The following is a 21,609-nucleotide window of genomic DNA, read 5'->3' as shown; positions in this document are numbered from 1 at the left end:
CAGCCCTTCTTCCATGGATTCTTCACTACTGGTTTCAATGGTGGTCAGGTTCCTTAAGACACCATGTGTGTGCTTGCTAAATGACCTGAACCCACACTTTTTTGGTAGGAAGATCCTAGGTGATTCGATGCCCTATCGTCGTCAGGTGTAAGATCGTCTCTTCGATGAGCTTTCTAGATCTTAAGTGCATGTATGTATGATTTGATAAGCTACTTTGTTGACCCAATTTAATTTTGATCGGATTCGGGTATACTGTTTCTGAGGCTGTGAGATTGCAGAGAATAGTTCACGGCGTGAAGTGTCAAAAAACGGTTCACGTCATAAACGTTTTTCTACACTTTCATGTGTTCAAAAATTTTTGCTCTTTGGGTTAGAACCCCTCCTCCTTGTTGTAGGCGTCCCTCCTTTACCGACCTTCGTGGCCTTAGCCTGACTGTGCGTTGGATTGGACTAAACCATGAGTTTGCAGGAAAAGCTTACGTCGTCGTGAACAAAAAAGGGTTCACACCGTAAAGGTTTTCTAATTGGCTCTCGTCGTAAACAAATTGGTTCACACCGTGAAGAGTTCTAAAAAATCTCACAGTGTGAACGAATTTATGAACTTTCACGATTCTAAATCTTGTCAGACTTCGTGGGGTCAGAGATGTCAGGATAAGGTTACTTATTTTTGGGCAAGGCAATCCCGTGATTTGCGGCGTTATTGCAGTGCTGATGTCGAGAGCGATTCACGACGTGAAGTTGCAGAAAAAGTTCATGGTGTTGAACATTTTTGTGCAATTTCACATGGAAACTTCCCACGTCAAATGTTATGATTTTGGGTACAAAATACTTATCCAACGGTTCCCAAAATGATTGTGCCACATCTAAGGAGTGGAATACAAGTTCACGGCACAGTCAATGGCTTCTTATTTTTTTATTTTTGTGAATTTTTGGAAAAGAAGAAAATAGAACACCAACCTGTGCATTCACATTGGTGCTTCTAATGATGCAAATATCAAAATTAACTAGAAAAAATAGTGAAGATCCATTCTAAGACCACTCCACCTCACACATTCACAACAAATACAAACAATTTCACACAATTGCTTACTTCCACACAAATCTTATCCATTCATTTTCTACACAATGCACTACCAAAATGTAAGGGCAATCATGAATCTTATGCAATGGGAGCTGAAACTCTAGGAGAAAGGAAGACACAAAGGTGTTTCCTTGGCAACAACGGCACCAAAACTGTTATGGGCTACCACACCTCCAAGAGAGAACTCAATGCATTCACCTAAAGGATGAGCAATAGATCACAACTCTTTACCAATGCTTTGAACTTGAGTCCCTTGAGGCCTCCAAGATCACTTGTTAAGCTCTAAACCTCCAAGCTCCACCTCCACGCTATCACCATAGAGTCGCTCGCACCGTCGCATAAGGTAATCACTCTCTCTCACTCTCCCACACAAGCATGAATCATACAAGCCTAGAAGAGGAACAATGCTAGAATGCTCTCTCTCAATATCTCTCTCAAGACACAAGGAAGAGCTCTCTATATAGCACAAAAGGGGATTGTGTCTTTTCATTATGAGAAAATGCCTTATATACATTTGGCCCTTATTCACACTTGGGCACCCAAAACTTACTTAACTAGGCCTTGGGTGGCCATTATCTCATAATTTACAACTTTTATAGTGCCATTTTATGACACTTATTAATGTCTTCAATTGGAGGATCATGTTTGTTAATCCAAGACCAAATCTCGCTATTTACCATCCTAAAAGATCTAGATACCAAAGAGGGTCCAAGATCCAAAAAAAGTAAAGGTCAAGAATACAAAATCACTAGAGGTTAGGAAGCAATAAAACAAAGGAATGAGGACCAACAAAGATAAGATGAGCATAGATAGGGAATACACACTCGTTTGGAGAAAGAAGTTACAAGTGTCATCTTGCTCCAATGATAAAAATGAATAACCTATCCATAAAGGGGCATGAAGAACCAAAGGCATCAATGATCAGACTCATGAATGATAAAGGAAAGAGAAATGTGTGGGAGGAGCCCAAAACAGATCTGCGATGGATCCAACAACCCACTTCATCCAATGTGTAGAAGACGAGATGCAACACTCAAAGAAGGAACTAGAGCATCTTCATTAGTAGTATCCCTTGACAACAAAAGAAGAAAATGGATACTAGGGACCTGAAGATAGAGGGGAAATAAAGACTCAAAGGAAGTGAAGGAAAGGGACTTCCCTATAGCACTGAAACCAAACAAGAAATCATGTGAAAATGTTCACGTGTGACTTTCCATAGATAGTCACACCATGAAAAACTTAGTTTTTCACACCCAAAAAAAGTTACTCCAAAAAGATAAAAAACCTTGCTTGGCACTCCACAATTGTCAAAGGAATGAGAATATAAACTCAAAAGCATGACACTTAAAAGCTCAATTAATGTGAAAGCGAGTAGATACTCATGGCCATGTATCTTGAGTTTTTCATGCCTAAAAATTTTGCATCAATAGACATGAAAATCATACCCAGCTTTTATTCAAAGGGATTACATGAACCATAAGATCACCTCCCAGCAGGAAGGAAATTCAACAGTTTAGTTTGACGTGACACACCAATGAAAGTTCATGACCATGAGTATCTCGAGTTTTTAACATCCAAAAAAGAGGTTCAAAAGCATAATGAATCATACCAAGATCTTCTCAATGATCAGATGCTTTAAGAAATCATCTCAGAAACATGAAATTCAAAAATTCTTTTTGATGTGAAAAACCAGTAGATGTTCACTCATGAGTATTTCAAGTTTTTTCACACCCAAATAGGTGCTTCAATCCTCTTAATTAGGGCGAGAAAAAAGTTCCACAGGGTGTGAGAAGGGCCTACATCAGTGAACAATGACAAAAAAATAAACTTTTTTTCACATGCATATCTAATTCATGCATGAATATTTGGACCAATAAGGTGATGACATGTGTCGTCCATCCTATTGATGAGTCAGCTGCCCCATACCTTAGTGTACACATTTAATCTATTTTGCCCTTCTTCTTTGCTTCTTTTTCACTTTCTCTCTTTCGTTTTTACTCTTAATGCATCATATCTTACTTTGTTGCCTTCAACTCTTGCTCTCTTCATTGGTGGTTACATCATTGAAGTAGTTGGCACTTTTGCCTTATGTTTTTTTGTTGGGTTCTTCTTGTGATTTTCTCGTCATTCAAACACATAAGGTAGAACTTTAAAATATTTGTCCATGGTTTCTACATATTCATGTCTATAGAATATATTTATTTTCCAACCTTTCCAACTTCACTATCAAATGTTAATTATAATTCTTGCAACGTCAATTATTGTAGTCAATAATAAACTCATCAAAAAGTATCTTGGATGGAATAAGAAGAATCCTATTGGTGGAATTACAATGTGTAGAGCTTTAAGGCAAAAAATAATGCACATATTTCATGGTATAATAGGTTATTGAATGAAAGATCTAGACAAGCCTCATTATAAAAATGTGTCACATAATATTAGTGCAAAAGATATATCTATGGGAATAGAAATTATATGTAATATGGTGCGGATGATCTCAAGAACAAAGTTTGACTCACTCCAGCAAACATTTTTATTAATAGAGCATTGATGTTTTGGAAGTTCTATTTAAAGCATCCTTTAGGCAATAATCTCTGCACAATCCTTTATAAAATGATCAAGACAAGAAAGTACTTATACCCATCCTCTAATTGGATAGTCTAATTGGATAACACCATATCAAGGAAGATGAATGGAGTTTCAAAAAGTTAACGTTCTTTGGAGAACAATGGTACATCCATCTAACATAACAATGAAAGATATCTTTGATATTTTTATTAACAAACAAAATTTTGATGCTCCACATCCAAGATTAGATATAGACGGAAAAGTAATGAGAAGGAAGTTGATAATTTGAGGTATGCCTTTAATGAAGATGAAATAGTGGAGAATGTACACAACACAAATAAGCAAACAATTGAAATAATGGGGGAAGAGAAAATACATAGACATAGTAAAGAGATAATGGTAAAGAGATAGTGAAAGAGAACAACATTTCTATAGATAGTGAACATCCACAAGCTAAAATATATTCCTTTGTGCAAAAAAAAGAATATTGGTATTGTAATCATATAAAAGTGCAATAAATGAAATTTTTAATGTGTTTCTCTCCATTTGAATCTACGGGAATTTTCGTCAACACAAATTAGAAATATGTATGGTTTATTTTTGGCTTCCTCTTTCTAAATTGAGACATATGAAAAAAAAAAATTCAAAGAGTAGAGGCTCTAGTTATAGATATAAGACAAATATCTAGAGGGCAACCTTGAAATTAAATATATTAAGATGCGTAAAGATGATAAGATTTATCACTTTCTGTGGCATGTATGCCTTAATCCATAAACGAGAGGACGTATAAAACGTCAATTCAGCGGAGAGTGGACGCTAGGTGGCGCATTTTGGTGACGAACTCGTCTAGCTTGGTGCTGGAAGAGCCTCCTTCTTGCACGCTAGCACGGACGCGACTGCCTAGCTCCTGCACACGAGCTCTCATCTTCCGCCCCTCCTCCGTCTCCATCATGCCGCGCACCGCCTTCTCCACGGCCTCCTTGCTCACAAACCCGCCGCCCTCGCCTTCGCCCATCTCCATGGCGCTTCCCACCTTCCACTCCTCCACCATATAGGCCCGGTCTGTGAACTGGTCGGCAAAGTAAGGCCAAGATATGGTGGGTACCCCGTGGTAAACCGCCTCCATTGTGGAGTTCCAGCCGCAGTGCGTCACGAAGCAACCCACCGCAGGATGCGCCAGCACTTGCAGCTGGGGAGCCCACGAGATCACTCTGCCGCGCTCCCTGGTACGTTCCAAGAAATCTTCCGGCAGCAGCGCGGGCGTCCCGTCCATGAGGTCCGCCCGGACAACCCACAGGAAGGTCTGTTCGGTCGCCTCGAGGCCCAACGCCATCTCTTGAAGCTGCGCCTGGCTGAACATGGCCAAGCTCCCGAAGGATACGTACACCACCGAGGCTGGGAGCCGCGTGTCCAGCCACTGCAGGCACTCGTTGTCCTCCTTCCACAACCCCACGCTGGTCCGGTTGTCCTTACAGCTATCGAACTGGTAAGCAAACAGAGGGCCAATAGGCGCTATAGCCACATCCTGCGGGAAGTTCTCTACCACTTCCCTCTCCAACTCCATGCAGGAATTGCACAGAACCCACGAGGAGGCTACAATGCGGGCGAATACCTTCACCTTAGTGTGGTAAAGGAATGCAATGCCCTCGTCGTTTCCAAGCAGCCAAGGGAGCTCGCAAGAACGAAGCTTCGGAACACCAGGCAAAGAGGCTACCATTTTGGACATATCCAGCGGAACACCTGCATGCAGCCCCAGCAACTAACATTATAATTAGATTGGATTATTAACAGGCTTAAATTGAGCCAATTAGTGGTTATATTGCTACTAACTACCATCGGGAGTAATGTCTCCGTTGGTCTCGAAAACCTTCCAGTCGTAGAATACGCGGCCCAGGGCTACGCTGGGGCACCAAAAAGAAGCGCACGGTATACCAAGCTTTTCGGCTATGTCCTTCACATCTACGGTAACAACATCTGAGATGATGCAGGTGACCGGGTCACCCTCTTGGCGCAGATCCAGAACAAGCTTCTCCAACAAGGGGTGCATGCTGTTAATTGCGTTGGTGAGCTTGGGCAAGTCGGCACTTCGACTCTCGTCAGGCGCCAATCCGTCCGGAAGCGCAACCAGGCGAATGTCCAGGCCGTCATGCTCAGCTAGACTGGAACCCTTCTGGGCTTTGAATATGAGAGAGTGATTGTGCTCTGTGTTAACAAAGGTGACGATGAAGTCCCTCCGGGCAAGACATTGTGCAAGCTGCATCATGGGCCTGATATGCCCCAGTGCAGGATAAGGGAAGAGCATTGCATGCGGCCTGGCTCCCTCGGACCCCATAATTCCGCAGATATCTGAAATAAAATATATTGTAAGGACCTGTGCAGCCCTTGCTTTTGAAGACGTTGGCGTTAATTCCAGATTAGAATAGGGCTGCTTTTCCAATGGTATCCAACTATCGGTCTCGTATTTGTTTGTTCCTACTGGGCCTAAACCAAAGCACGCTCCTTTCACACACGAATCAATATGGCTATTTATGGTTATTTGGCATTCCACCACCTCTTAAAAATCGTGTGTAAATCTGCCTGGCCTGTCCTAACCTCTAACTTAGCATTTGCAGTGGTCCTAGCACCTTCTAGGCTAAGAATAATGGTAACAAAGCCCTATCGTGCATGATAATAGGGGCCAGTTCATTCCATCAACTAGCTTGCATCTTGTTTGCTCGGGCCATCTCGCTAACACAGAGCCTTGAATTGTTGAGCTTGCACCTATAGATGTAGTACGATTAATAAAGCTGTTGATGTGTGCTTTGAACAAGGAAAGTAGATCTATGCATGCTAACTTTTTTATAATAAGTTCCTATTTTTTCTTGCTCCCCTCATCATCATCAACTTTGCCAAGGTCGATGTCCTCAAAAACTCTCACAGAGACCGACCTGTAAATCCTTCTCGTCGTTCTTTCTTGGACACAACACCATCCTTTCAATGCTCCATTGGCCACACTTTCCCATCAAACATTAATGTTCATGGATCATGGATGGAGCATGGTTGGGACATAGTAAGCATTCCCAAACTTTTATGACACTCTTGTATGCATGTCCACAATAGCTCTGCAACAACTAAGTGATCCTGACTCCTCACATACACATAACAAGTACATGTGCATGCTAGCCCATGGATCAAATCCCAAATGTCAAATGGCTCCCTTAGCCTTAGAGCTAACATTAATTCTTGATAACCTTAGCTTTTTTAATGATTAATTGAAATATAATGATTTCATTTACACCACCAAAAAAGCTTGCACATCATTGGCTTATTTGTTAAAGAAAAAATTTGTGTTTTTCAGCTACGTGTCTTATGACTCAAAGTGGGAGAGCTTAAATGTGAAAAAATAATTAAAAACTCAACGAGTGAAGAAAGCAAGGGTTGAAGGCAACGAAGTAAGAAATGACGCATTAAGAGTAAAAACAATCAAAGAAGAAGGAAAAAATAGATTAAATGTGCACAGTAAGTTATGGGGCAACTGACTCATTTAATAGGATGGATGACACTTGTCATCACCTTATTGGTCCAAATATTCATGCATGAATTAGATATTTATGTGAAAAAAAGTTTATTTATTTTTGTTGTTGTTGACAAATGTAGGCCCTTCTCACACCCTATGATTTTTTTCATTTTTGTCACCCTAATTATAAGAGGATTGAAGCACCTATTTGGGCGTGAAAAAACTTGAAATACTCTCATGAGTGAACATCTACTAGTTTTTCACATCAAAAAGATCTTTTGAATTTCATATTTCTGGGATGATTTCTTAAAGCATCTGATCATTGAGAAGATCTTGGTATGATTCATACTACTTTTGAACCACTTTTTTTGGACGTGAAAAACTCGAGATACTTACAGTCATGAACTTCCACTGGTGTGTCACGTCAAACTGAATTGTTGAATTTCCTTCTTGTGAGGTGATCTTATGGTTCATGTAATCCCTTTGAATAAAAGATGGGTATGATTTTCATGTCTATTGATACAAAATTATTAGGCGTGAAAAACTCGAGATACATGGTCATGAGCATCTACTAATTTTAATGATTAACTGACCTTTTAAGTGTCATGCTTTTAAGTTTATATTCTAGTTTCCTCGAAAATTGTGGAGTGTGAAGCATGATGTTTTTACCTTTTTGGAGTTTTTTTGGTGTGAAAAGCTTGAGTTTTTTATGGCGTGACTATCTATGGAAAGCCACACGTTAACATTCTCACATGTTTGCTCTTGTTTGGTTTCAGAGCTATAGGGAAGTTCCTTTCATTCACTTCCTTTGAGTCTTGTTTGCTCTTGTTTGGTTTCAGAGCTATAGGGAAGTTCCTTTCATTCACTTCCTTTGAGTCTTTATTTCCCCTCTATCTTCAGGTCCCTAGTATCAATTTTTTTCTTTTACTGTCAAGGGATACTGCTGATAGAGATTCTATAGTTCTGTCTCTGAGTGTTGCATCTTCTCTTCTAGACATTGGATGAAGTGGGTTGCTGGATCCATAGCAGTTCTTTTTTGTCGAAAAAAAAATTCAGTATATATGCTTGTCTTGTAGTAGTGTTATTTGCACCATTAAGACACTTTGAACATGCTATTATCAATTCTTGATACAAAGAAAATGCTTCTAGAGATGTCGTTAATTTGATTTGACATTATTTTATTTTGAACTCGTCAAAATCACCATAATGCAAATAGGGTACCCAAATACAACCATCAAAACCTTATCGCGTTTTGGTGATTCTTGCATGAATAATCATCTTATATTACTACATATTAACTCTTTGCAGATGAATTCAAGTGCATCTCTATCTCACAAACGCCAGCAGCAGTGATGGTATACAATTTTCTGCACCGAACTAGAGCTGCACGGCCGCTTTGAGGAAACATCAAATATGTTTAATTGTGATTTTTCTCTAGGGGACTTCCTCAGGGCCGCTTGCATTGAGATTTCAGAGCATGAGGTAGAATTCTCAGGGCCGCTTGCATTGAGATTTCAGAGCATGAGGTAGAATTCTCATGATTAACTTCCAGGGATAGAATTATCGTTCGAATTGACCAGTTCATGCATGTCAATGACATGAAGCTGTCTTTTTTTAATAGTTTCAAGAAAAAGCTTAATAGAATCCTTCAAAGGGTTCTAAAGAGCATGAAGAGGATTGAGAAGGAGTGCCCTGTTCATAGCTAGACATGCCACTTTGTGAGGTATGATCACGCTATGATCTGTTATCTAAATCTGATCCTTGAAGATGATGACCACGAAGATCGACAAGATGTCAAAGTCGAAGTTGAGAAGGAAGAAGAAGAATTTCATCAAGGAGTAAATATTCTTGACTTTGTTGAGGAGAGGTATTTAGCTCAATCTCTTGATGTTGAGCATCTTTGTGAGGAGACTTTGATTCGGCCTTAGAAGGACATAACAGTGCCCGAAGATATTTATGACATCCCTACATTTTCTTTGTCGTCTTTCCAAATCAAAGATCTGCAATAATTTTGATATCAGATCTATATGCAGTCTTTAACCTTAGTGAGGACTCCTACCTCACAGTCATTGCACAAAATCTCGAGGAGGAGAATAATTTTGTCGACACGAAGGGGGTAAATAAGTACCTTCTTCTTGACTCCAATGTTAAAAATACCAAAGTCCTTACTACTGGGGAAGCCTTGCAAATGATGTTTAGAGATGCTTCATTGTATGGAAAGGCTAGGCTCCCATCTAAGGAGGAATTCCAGAATATTCAGAAAAAGCTCAACATTTCTGATGTGGAAAAGAATGTTGATCCAGGGGAGTCTTTAAGGGGACGGATGAATGTTGAGTGAGGGGAGTCCTCAACTAATCTTTGGACGGATGAATTACTTGTTTACAATGAAAATACAAAGGTGTGTATGAATGAATGGATCATCCACACTTTTTGATAGCTGATATGTATGTGTTTCCTTATTAAAATGAAACATGTTGCTTGTTTGCAACTCGTCGTCTATGGAGATGATTTCATTTGTTGAGGTAAATGCTCACGCATTGGAGGATTGGGAAATACTCGGCCCTTGGAGAATACATAAAATCAATCAAATTGCCACAATTTGTTATATATCACGAGAAGTTTTTCAACAATGCAAGTTTTCCATTGTTAATCAAGAATTTGTCTAAATATCTTGGGAGCTATCTTATCATATGGAATAACCTCTCATTCTCTGTTTTGCAAGGCTTGGAGTGTCAAAACAAGGTATGCGTGTCTTTCCCCTCATCTCCCTCATGCGTTCGCCTTGTTCCATTCGACCCACTCTTGATGTGTGTGTGTGTGTGTGTGTGTGTGTGTGTGTGTGTGTGTGTGTGCATGCGCGTGCATGCATGTGTGTGTGTGTGTGTGTGTGTGTGTGTGTGGAGAGAATTAGTGAAGTGTGTGTGTAGATCTCCCTCTCTCTCCTTGGGCATTTTGCCTCTCCCCATCTCCTCATCTTCTTATGTGTGTGTGTGTGTGTGTGGAGAGAATTAGGGTAAATGTGTGATGTGTGTGTATATCTCCTTCCCCTCTCTCCATCCTTCTTCTTACCTTATTAATTTTGTTTGGAGAGAGGATTTGTATGTGTGTGTTGTGAGAGATGTAGAGAGTGAGAGAGCTTGTGTATGTGCATCTATTACTAAGCGGAAGATTATAACTCACAAGGCAAGCAGGCCATGTGCTCCATGAAGAGCTCCGTAAACCAAAAGGGTTTACACCATCCATTGCTAGGCCAAGACAGAGGTTACGAGGATCTTCCCTAAAAGCCAGCCATTTCCCTTCAATGTGTCTCCATGCGGGTGAATCAGCAGGTACACCCATCACTTCATCTGTGGATCGAGTTGTGGCATGCCATGTCATCAAGCTTCCTATAGATTTGCACCTGAACATGTTTTTTATTCTTGGGATGATTGGAAAGTGCCTAAGAACCTTTACTGGGACAGCTTCCCCCCTGAACATCTTCTCTATATCTGTTAGAGCCACAATGGGGACATTCTTGCAAATGCTCGTATTCATGGCGGAAGATAATACAATCATTGCGACAAGCATGAATATTATTGTAATCCATGCCTATGGATTTCAATAACTTCTTGGCATCTGCACGAGATGGAGGCATCAAGTTACCGTATGGCAATATCTGGTCTTTCAAAAGCCTGCAAGTATGGCAATATCTGATCGTTACTATTAAGATTTAGTCAAATACAAGTTGAAAATTTATCATTCCAACATTAGGTGTAATCTCCATAAATCACTTACTTGAAGAGTTCAGTGACACTTGTATTAGACCATCCAAAAATTGACTGTAAATTTAGCATCGTAAGAGATGCATGCAATACAGATATCTTGGCACCATTGTATAGTGGAAGGTGTGCAATTTTACGCATGATCTCTTCCTCTGGTTCATAATTGGACCGTTGAGAATGTCGTGGTTGATGATCTTCATGTTCACGCTCCTCGAAGACACCTTCTTGTTGCTCGAGAAAGGCATCTAACATTTCCTCCATTGGACCTTCTTCCATTCTCTCGGGTGCTATTAATTGAGCTCCATCTGTCACTCCCTCCTCCGATATTCTCATCCTTTGTTGGGGATGAGAATTCATAGGCGCAATGTTATCAAGATGTGGTTGCACTCTTGCTTGGTTGTACGATTGAAACTGTAAATTTTGTAAGCGCTCCATTGGAAATATGCCAGCGTCATGAATATGCTGGTTGCAAATCCTTCGTTTTCGAAATATTTGGTACTTACATCGCATGCATGGACACGCTATTCTCTCTTCAAGGTTGAGAGGCTCCATCTAGTAGGATAACATGTATATGTAGCTCATTAAATGCAAATCATTACGCATTACACAAATCATTAAGCATTATGTAAACCATAAAACAGGGCTTCTTTTCTCCAGCCGTCATGAGGGAGATTTAAAAAATAACATTTAAAGCGTCAAACGAGCTTCTTTTCCCCAGCCGTTGAGGGAGATCAAGTATACATTAGCAATGTTTAGGCATATACATTAGCTTATGGATATGTGCTTTAGGCATATACATTAGAGTATATACATATAGACATAGCGCTGACATCACAAGTATGGCCTTATGAGCATATTTGAGATGCTTGAAGTAGAAGGAGAGACCATCAATTGGGAGGCATTACCATAATGTAAGTCCTCTAAACTATTAGTATATGATCAAAATATTCATGAGTAATGTTTCTTTATCTGAAAAATACAAAAACGAGCACGGTTGTCTTTTGTGCTCTATTTTGGACAGAATGGTGTTGTCTGTTTACTGCTGTTGAGTCCTGTTGATTGCAGCATGTAGCAGGCAACACCATTCTGTCCAAAAAAATTTACTGTTATGGTCGTCCGTATGTGCTTCGGTATGTGCTACGGTATGTGTCTTGGTATAGCCTTCGGAGAGAGCATCGGTATATATATCGAGTATTACCAACGCAAATACCGACGTGGTTTTGACGCAGATATCGGGGTTTATACCGATGTGACGGGGCTTTTTTAGACCCTGTTTAATGACGTCGGTATAAGCGTCGGTATTAGGCTATCATGTAGTAGTGAGTATTTTGTGATAGAACCATTGGAATACTTCATACACACGGTTTGCTTTTCTTCTTCCTCCACCCTGTTATGTATGTCTGAAATATGCATTGCGAGCCATCATGTAATGTGATTTCTCCATTCCTTGAGTGTTCCATATACTTGGGTTCCTATTATTTTGAATAAATAATGTCATATTATTGTAGATAATATGCTACAAATCAACACAAAGAAATAAGGTTATGCATTACACAAGCTACTTCTGCTAAAAAAAGCATGAATCTTACCATGTAGTGTGTTATGTTGGATTCAATCTAAGCATCCTTCATGGCTTGTTTAAATGTTTGCAGATCATCTCTTAAAAGTATTTTTATCTTTCTTTGTCCAAGTAGATTTCTCAAACATCTTGAATAGAACATCAATTGACCGCCAAACCTCTACTTTGGCATGTCTTCATTCACCTTCTTAGTCTTTCACAGCATCATGGAGCTTCTTTCATTGATCATACTTGATTTTGTAGATGTAGTTCAATTTGTATAGCTTTCTTGTCTTGGTATTTTTCTTTTTTTGAGATTGTAGAGGTTTTGAAAGAAATCTTGCTTTTACATCGCCAATGGATGGTTTCAATGGAACATCCTTCTCATTTATTGACCTCTTTGTGTTTTCCAAAATACGAATGTTTTCCCCATGTAGTCCAATGTCTGACAACACTTCCTCTAATGATGCAATAGCTTCATGTCTCTCTTGCACCTCCTTAATCTTCCAAGTGAAGTTAATGTACAGAAACACTGGTTTTTTTATGATACGACATAGGGCATGTATGGTACATATATGCACATTGACTAGAGGAATGGAAAATACAAGATGAAAGTTCTCATCAATCAAGTTTCAATTTGGTGACCTTCTCCACCACTTACAATCTAGCTCTTTTACAAGGCCCATGCAAAAGAGAAATGGAGACTTTGCATTAGCTCCCTTGCTGTAATTAAATAAGCACTTGAGAGTCTTTACGTCACCTGCAAGATGTCACTCAACCTGGAAGTATCCCTTGTTGTGTACACTTAGTGTTCTTGTTTCCTTTATTTGTTGGCTGACCAACTCAAGAATTGATGTATGATTAAACACCCAAGACAATGTCTCATGATCTTCTTTCATGACCTGTACATATTTCAATAGATAATATCAGCAGGCTAAGCAGAAAAAAGAAAAATGTGAAGTTAATGTAATGTGATTTACCTCAAATGATCCAAGACACCGAATATTTTCTTCAGAGTGCACACTAAATAATTAAGGTTTATCATCCTTGATGCTTATATCAAGTGCTCTATTCATCAGTGTTATTATCACTCTTTCCACCTTTTTTTGTTTGATAATCTCACATTCATCAAGGTTGATGACAAATTCAAGGAGACCTCTTGTCTCCTTGAATTTTTTGTCATAGAACTCCACCATTCTATTTTGCGAAAGCTCCATATCTAAGAATATGTTATTGAATTCATTCTATTGAATGTTTCCAATTTCTCCATTGAACTCCTCTTCAATGTGGTAAGGTTTACCAATATATTGCAAGACCTCGGCATTGAGCTTGCTCTAGAAAGTCCAAGCATTTGTAGGAGTTAGAAGTAGTCTCCATTTAATCTTAGCATCCTTAAGAACTGAAGGTTGTGACTCTTCTGAAGAGCATTATAAACTTTACGACTGACACCATTAGTATCCACAACTTCTTGTATTTCTGATGTGGAAACTACATTGTTTTGCTAACAAAACGTTCTATAATATCTCTTTCGACCAACTTGAATTTCTTTTCCTACATCAATTCCTTTGCCATTCTTGAAGTAAGCAAAGTTTTTAATTGCTTTGCTGGATGGATATTGGGGTTGATATTCTCCTTGTCAGATTGCATTATAACCTTGTGGTTACAACAACAATGATAAATTCTAACATCTAGAAGAAAATATTAACAAAGCAACTTCTTTAAATACATTTATTACCTAATTTCTTGAATTCTTTTCTTCACACCACTTGAGCTTGGCTTCAAGGTTTTAAAGTTTTTTAGCTTTGACATTCTCCAATGCTAGTGTCCTTTGCCCTATATCTCCTTACTTGTGTCCTTAATCTTGCAATTTCAATCTCATTTTCCTCTAAGTTCTTTCTGAGGGTCTTGTAATCTTATGTTAAACGGAGGAGTTCAGCTACTTGATGTTATGAATAATGTCTTTCACCATCTGCATATGTAACAATGGATTTGCAATATCATAGCAATCCATTGACTCTATCTCCTGTAAAATGTAATAGAGTAGTTGGGTTTGAGAAGGGAGGATGGGAAGCGATCATAGGGTTGATATAGTGAATTAATCCATCACACCAAAGATCTATCTGTTGTTGCAACCCTACCATTCTTATGTTTTCCTTAACATTTGATGTGAGAGGATTGCATAGTTTTTTCTATGCTTTTGAATGGGCTCATACTCACTATCAAGATCAATGTGTAAATGATACTTTTTCTTTTTATCTTCTTGATTAATCTGGTTAATTGAAGGGTTACTTACATCGTAATACTCCATTGGTTACATGTAAAGATGAAAGAGGGTGTATGGAAGTGGTTTTTTATTTGAACTTCAATTATACTGCCACAATGCTTCATTAATTAAGAGGAAATTCTAAGTGAAGAACATTCAAAATTATGGTTGTACCTCATTAAATATTAGAAGAAGATTCAAAAATATGGTTGCAGCCTTAAATATCAGAAAATAAGGTTATGAGATAAGCTTGCAGAAATTAGTGAATTTCTTACAAGGCCCTCCAAATGACCTTTGAAATGTCCTAATGCCTTCCCACCACCATGGCTTTGCAAATTTGATCAATCTTCTCTAGGTACTAATTGGTATCTCTATTTCCACATTAAATTTGGTTGAGATGTAGATTGGCTTTGTTTTTTCCAACTCTGAGCCTCTAGGTGTTATGTTTGTTACTACCCTATTCCGATTTCAAATGTCATCCTAAGCATGTGCAGGGTTGGGGATTTCTTGCCCCATGGGTTTGGAGGTTGTGCGGTTTACACTATCATTTATTCTATGCTAGCCTAGCTTTGAGGCTGCTACAGTGTAGGCTCATTGTGTCTGAGGACATGTTATGCGAATACCCTTGTGGATCCCTTGGGTTTGAGGTAGTCCCAAACATTGGCCATTGGCTCTTTACTCTTCCCCATCTTCCCTATTCCTTGTAAAAAAAAAGAAAAACTCAAACTCGATTCCCTAATGAAAAAGCTTCTATAATGGCTTCTTGAGAAGATGGGACTCTTGTCTACACTGTCTATGCTTGATGTTGTGTTTTTTGTAGAATACTTGTCTCTAATGGTACAATAAAAGAGGTATATATCAAATATCATACTCGATTATACTATGGTTGTTGGGCTAGCTCCCACGGCTGATCGATCATTTGAGCTTGAAATTAGACCTTTCAAGAAAAACACACTTCCATTTGTGCTAGTGGAACGATCAAATCGAACACTTCTCTACTAGTAGGAAGATCCTTGGTCGTTCGATGCACAGTCCTCTAGAGCAATTTTGTCTCCTCTAGTATTTTTCCAAATCCCAACAAGTGCATGTAAGAAAGTTTCAACAAGCAAAAGCCAACTTTCTAGACCTGATTTTCTTTGTTTACTAGTGTGTGTTTACCTAAGGGTTGAGTGATTCATAATGATATAAAGATATAATTAATAACTATAATTTATAAAATAAGAAAATTAAATAATATATAGTAAATATATAATAAAATTATATTAATACTATTACATATACACACATTCACACACGTACGACATGTACACACAATCACACGTGTGCGTGTCAAGGGTGTGTGTGTGTGTGTGTGTGACAGAGAGAGAGAGAGAGGGGGGGGGAGAGAGAGAGTTTCTATATGTGTGAAAGTGTATGTACACAAGACAGGTGCAAGAAGAGAGAGACACTACATGCACACACACGTACACATGCACACATCCACACATGTACCACAAATACACATATCAAGGGGGGGTGTGTGTGTGACAGAGAGAGAGAGAGGGGGGGGGAGAGAGAGAGTTTCTATATGTGTGAAAGTGTATGTACACAAGACAGGTGCGAGAAGAGGGAGACACTACATGTACACACACACATACACATGCACACATCCACACATGCACCACAAATACACACATATGTATTTAAACACACGCATATGTTCATACACACATGCACCACAAATACACACATATGTATTCAAACACACGCATATGTTCATACACACATATGTATTCAAACACACGCATATGTTCATACACACTCACTCACGTACACTTGCAAACACATACACATGCATAGATGTATACACATATGCATACTCATATACACACATATATGTGTATGCACATATGCATACAAGCAAAAACTTCATGTTGCGCACAGCAACGCGAGGGGTCACCTACTTGTATTTCTAATACAAAGGATTGTTGAGTTAAATGTTGTTTTCTATCCCAATTGGCATTGTGAGCAGATTGATATATTTTTAAAACACTTGGGTGTGAAAGGAGTACTATTTTTCTCAACTCGCAAAATGTCACAGAGATATCTTGGAAATTCATAAATTTTTTGAGCTTAAAATACCTTAGTTTTTGCTCATTTTTTTTTGAAATTGAGAAAATTGTTTTCACATTTTGAGTGACCAAAAGAATATAATTTTCAAATCACGAAAGAACGACAATGAGCTTTGGAGGATATCAAGAATGGGACGCTTAATGATTTAACACAAAGACTTTTGGCCGAGAAGGGCGTGGAAACTGATAATAGTAGGTCGCAGAAGTCGACGTTTCCTACGCAAAGGGCGTGGAAACTGATAATAGTCTTGCCGGTGTGGTGCCGGTCTCGACGTCTTGTGACTCGGCATCTACCGAGAACGTTTTCAAAAGGAGAGCAGTTTTTTCAAAGCTTGTTCTTGTGTTTCTTTACTCTCATGGAATCTCAAGATCTCTCTCATTTTGATCAAGGTATGAATAGAACCTTTAATTAAATTATTTCTAATGATGTAATGCTTAACCTTTATGCTCACATTTAACCTTGTTTAAGTTTTCTACTTCTCTCTGTGTTAGGCTCAAAGGTGACATATTTTTTCCCTCTCCTTACCTTGAGCTATATATCTGATTGTTATAAGCCTTCTTTTGGTAGTGTTTAGTACTTGGCTACTATATGCCTTGGTAGATGCAGGTACTGATGTTCTTGAATTCAGAGTTTGTCCATTCGCTACATAGCCTTGGACATATTGATGCTTACTATGCAAATTTTAGATTGCACTCATCTTCTATTGACATATCATGGATAGATTATTTCTGGAGTCCACTATTGGAAGGGGACTTTACTGATTCCTCAGCGCATAATAATCAGACATCTGGTTTAAGTCCCCTAAACCACCTAGTCCTCTGCAGTGCTCTTCCCTTTCCCTGCACTGGGACACATCAGGCCCATGATGCAGCTTGCCCAGTCTCTCGCCCGCAGGGGCTTCATCATCACGTTTGTCAACACAGAACATAACCACTCTCTGATACTGCAAGCCCAGCAGAAAGCCGGCAGTGCTGGTGTGCCTGAACTCGAAGGCCTGGACAATCGCCTGGTTGGGCTTTCGGACGGGATGGCTCCTGACGAGAATCGCATTGCCGACCTGCAAAAGTTGAGCCATGCCATCCGCAGCATGGAGCCCTTGCTGGAGGAGCTCATCCGGGAGCTGCAGCAGGACTCTGTCAACCCCGTCACCTGCATCATCCCGGACTTCGTTACCATGGACGTGAAAGGTATGGCTCAGAAGCGGGGCCTCACCAGGGTCTCCATCTGGTGCCCTAGCATCGCTGTGGGCCGTATTTTTTACGACATCGAGGTTCTCGAGTCTAACGGGGACATCACCTCGGACGGTAATTAACTAGCACTCGTTAATCAAATATTACTAATTGGCATAACCATACCTTCATGTCAGCTGATTAATTCGCCTCCTTTTGAGTGCTACAGGTATTGCAGCCGATCCCTCGAAAACTTTGACCCCTCTCCCTGGTGTCCCAAAGCTTCTCTCCGCTGAACTTGCTTGGCTGATAGGAGACGAGAAGAACATTGCATTTCTTGACCACAACGTGATAGACATACGTAGACTTTGCATCAGCCGAGTGGATTCTGTGCAACTCTTGCATGGGGTTCGAGGGCAAGGTGGTGGAGAGCTTTAACCTCCCCCAGGATGTGTCCATAGCGCCTATTGGTCCCCTGTTTGCTTACCAATTCGATGAGGAGGGTGGTAGCTGTAGAGACAACCGGACCAGCGTGGGGTTGTGGGCTGAGGACAACGAATGCCCGCAGTGGCTGGACGGGCGGCGCGCTGCCTCGGTGGTATACATATCCTTCGGCAGCTTGACGGTGTTCAGCAAAGCGCAGCTGCAGGAGATGGCGTTGGGCCTAGAGTGAAGCGAGCAGGCTATCCTCTGGGTTGTCCGGGAAGGCCTCATGGACGGGACGCCCGCGCTGCTGCCTGACGGTTTCTTGGAGCGAACCAGGGAGCGCGGTAAGATGATCTCGTTTGCGCCGCAGCTCCAAGTTCTGGCGCATCCTGCAGTGGTCTGCTTCGTGACGCACGGCGGCTGGAACTCCACCATGGAGGCGGTCTACCACGGGGTGCCCACCATAGCATGGCCTTACATTGCCGATCAATTCTTAGACCGGGCCTATCTAGTGGAGGAGTGGAAGGTTGGTAGGGCCATTGAAGTGGGCGAGGGTGGGCTGGTGAGCCGCCAAGCCGTGGAGGACGCGGTGCGCAGCGTGACGGAGAGCAAGGAGGGGCGGGAAATGGGTTCGCGCGTGCAGGAGCTGGGCAATCGCGTCCGTGCAAACGTGCTGGATGGAGGCTCGTCCAAGATCTCAGTGGACGCTTTCATTACCGAAATGCAAAATTAAGTCATGAGCTTTATGTTGTGGATGGCATTTGCATTTGCATTGCTGTTCAATAAGAGTGGTGCGCATGCAGGTCACACTACAAGGGGTCAATGAGTTAACTGTATGATTTAGAAATTATTAAAAAAAAAGATGTTCATGTATATGTTTATGAATATAGATCCTCATGAAAATCATCATTGATCTCTTTTTTCCTCATCCACCTAGTTCTTCATGTCAACAGGTACACTAAGCACATGATGGAATTTTAAAAAAAAACTCACACTATCGACAAACATTGTGTCAATTATTAACTCAAGGAAAAGTGTCTTATTTTTTTGAACTTTGAACACTGTCTTGTTAGTTAATTGGATTGGTACATAGAAGATAAGCACAGTCCTTGCATCAAGATCTCAATCCATATACAGAATATCGACAGTTCTTTTAACAATTTTCACGAGCGTTTTTAGAGAGGAACAACCTTATGAGGGTTTTATAAGAAGTGGTTTTTTTAGCAATGTTTTACTATAGAAAATTATGTTGGTGCATCTAAATCCCTCTGTGTCTTATTTAAGGAAGCATTAAATTATGCTCATAATGGATTATCCACGATAAAAAAAGAATTTTATGCTATTCAATTAAGAGAGGTTGGAACTAACATCGGAAGATCAACCACACTAGAGTCTACCGAAGAAGGATCATCTCAAACATGTAAGCAGACAACTAGCTCATGGGATGAGTCATCTTTACTTAGTGATGAAAACCAGCATGCATTTCCCAATCTTATCCTTGATCTACAATTTATGTCACACAAAAGGTGCTTTTCTCCCTTCATAAGTAAGGTGTTCTACAATGCGAAGAGAAATCTCTAGGGCTTCAACCATGATAACCGTATCCTCCTCGAGATCCTTCCCGGAGTCATGCCCTTTTGAATATCCTGGGATATTTTATGTTTGAAGCTCTGCACTGTCGCTTCATTTGGAATATCCCAAAGAAAGGCTTGGCATTGCCAGATCCTCAATTTGCCCATATACACCTGGTTTTGGGGGAACAACGTACTATGCGTAGTATACAAAAAGACTACCCTTACTAAAAAAAGCCACATTCTAGTCATCACCATACATGAGCTTTGCAAATTCTTCATCAATGGCTTGGAAAATACCATTGAAGCTAAGCTGCTACTCAAAACTTGTTGAGGGAAAGATATTTAAAGAAATCTAAAGTTGAAACTTGTATTAAAAGAAAAAACATATTTAAAGAAATCTGAAGTTGAAACTTGTATTAAAAGACATATTTTCAAAATTGAACTAAAGCTTACAATGTTCTTGCATAGGAATATGTTGAGTTGGAGATAAGTACATGTCCCTTGCCATGTAAACATGTTGGACTTGAGCAAACTAGCCTTCAGATGTAACCTTGAAAGTAGCAATGCATCCCTTCCAATGGTATTTTGTATCCTCTTTTTTCGTTTTTTTCACCTTGTGAGATCCCTTGCATGAGGGCAACATAGTATCCTAGTCATTTTACAGTGAAACTCTTGGGTTCCCAAGTTCCATCATCCCTTTTGTTGTGTACGACACAAGAGTTTATTGAACAAGAAGGGCATCTTGTGGATTCCATATAGAATAGAAGGAAGAGAATGAGAAAATGGAGCTCAGTGAGGTCGAAAAAGAGATGAGAGAGAGCTAGAAGGTGCAATGAAGCTCAGTGAGGTCGAAAAAGCTAGAAGGTGCAATGAAGCTCAGTGAGGTCGAAAAAGAGATGAGAGAGAGCTAGAAGATGAGAGCTTCTAGACGTTAAGAAGAAGAATGAAAATGGTATGGGCTCCAAAAGGAATATTGGAGGTAGCTTGTCCAAACTTCAAAAATTCTGGCATTAACTACATGCCATCTTTTTTCAAATCTTCTGACAACTTTTGTCAGTATAACAAATACTAGGGACCACCACAATCCATCTGAATTTGGAGATTTTGGCTAAATTAGAGGAAAAAAGCTCGAAATGGACTCTACTACCTCCAAAGTAGAGGAGACAAGAATACCATATTCTTGTGCATGTGGCACACTCTCTTTGGCTCTTTTCTTAATCACGAGATTAGTAAAGGGACCTTTTTTAGGCTTTTTTGGCCCTAATGAAAGATTTCTTATTTCCTCATCCGCATTGAGGTACTCACCGACTCCTTTAGGAGTTGTTGGTTGCTCCCTTTGCTCCTCTAGATAATATGGCCCTTTGTGGTTGATCCTTTGATCCCCCTCTTCTCTTGATTGGGTGGATCCAGTATCGATTGTATCTTCTTCGGATCCATCTTGGATTGTGACCCTTGTGTCACACTTACCCACTTTTTTCACTCTTCTCCTACGGCCAGTTCTAGAAATAGTCGCATCTGCTCGGTTCTTTCCCATGTCTCCTAATTGATCTTGGGCTTGTGTCAAGACATTCAATGGTGTGATATTTCCAAGTTGCACACTA

General features: G+C 40.0%; 2 protein-coding genes across 2 annotated transcripts; one reads left to right on the top strand and one right to left on the bottom strand.

Moving 5' to 3' along the window:
- Positions 1 to 4,324: 4,324 nt before the first annotated feature.
- LOC147603397 (UDP-glycosyltransferase 85A5-like) lies at positions 4,325 to 6,008 on the bottom strand. Its single transcript, XM_086796784.1, has 2 exons — positions 5,483 to 6,008; positions 4,325 to 5,389 (listed from the first exon to the last, which is right to left on the bottom strand). The coding sequence occupies exons 1-2, from the start codon at positions 5,979 to 5,981 to the stop codon at positions 4,449 to 4,451; spliced, it is 1,440 nt and encodes a 479-aa protein (XP_086652910.1). The 5' UTR covers positions 5,982 to 6,008; the 3' UTR covers positions 4,325 to 4,448.
- Positions 6,009 to 17,194: 11,186 nt separating this feature from the next.
- On the top strand, positions 17,195 to 19,167 carry LOC147603396 (UDP-glycosyltransferase 85A8-like). The gene is made up of 5 exons (XM_086796959.1): positions 17,195 to 17,228; positions 17,664 to 18,143; positions 18,238 to 18,356; positions 18,457 to 18,606; positions 18,691 to 19,167. Exons 1-5 carry the CDS (start codon positions 17,195 to 17,197, stop codon positions 19,165 to 19,167), a joined length of 1,260 nt encoding a protein of 419 aa, XP_086653085.1.
- The last annotated feature ends 2,442 nt before the right edge of the window (positions 19,168 to 21,609 follow it).

This window comes from Cibotium barometz, chromosome 64, assembly GCF_041138505.1.
Source record: "Cibotium barometz isolate CiBa-2024 chromosome 64, ASM4113850v1, whole genome shotgun sequence".
Taxonomy (NCBI): domain Eukaryota; kingdom Viridiplantae; phylum Streptophyta; class Polypodiopsida; order Cyatheales; family Cibotiaceae; genus Cibotium; species Cibotium barometz.
This window is presented reverse-complemented; position numbering and strand designations above follow the sequence as displayed.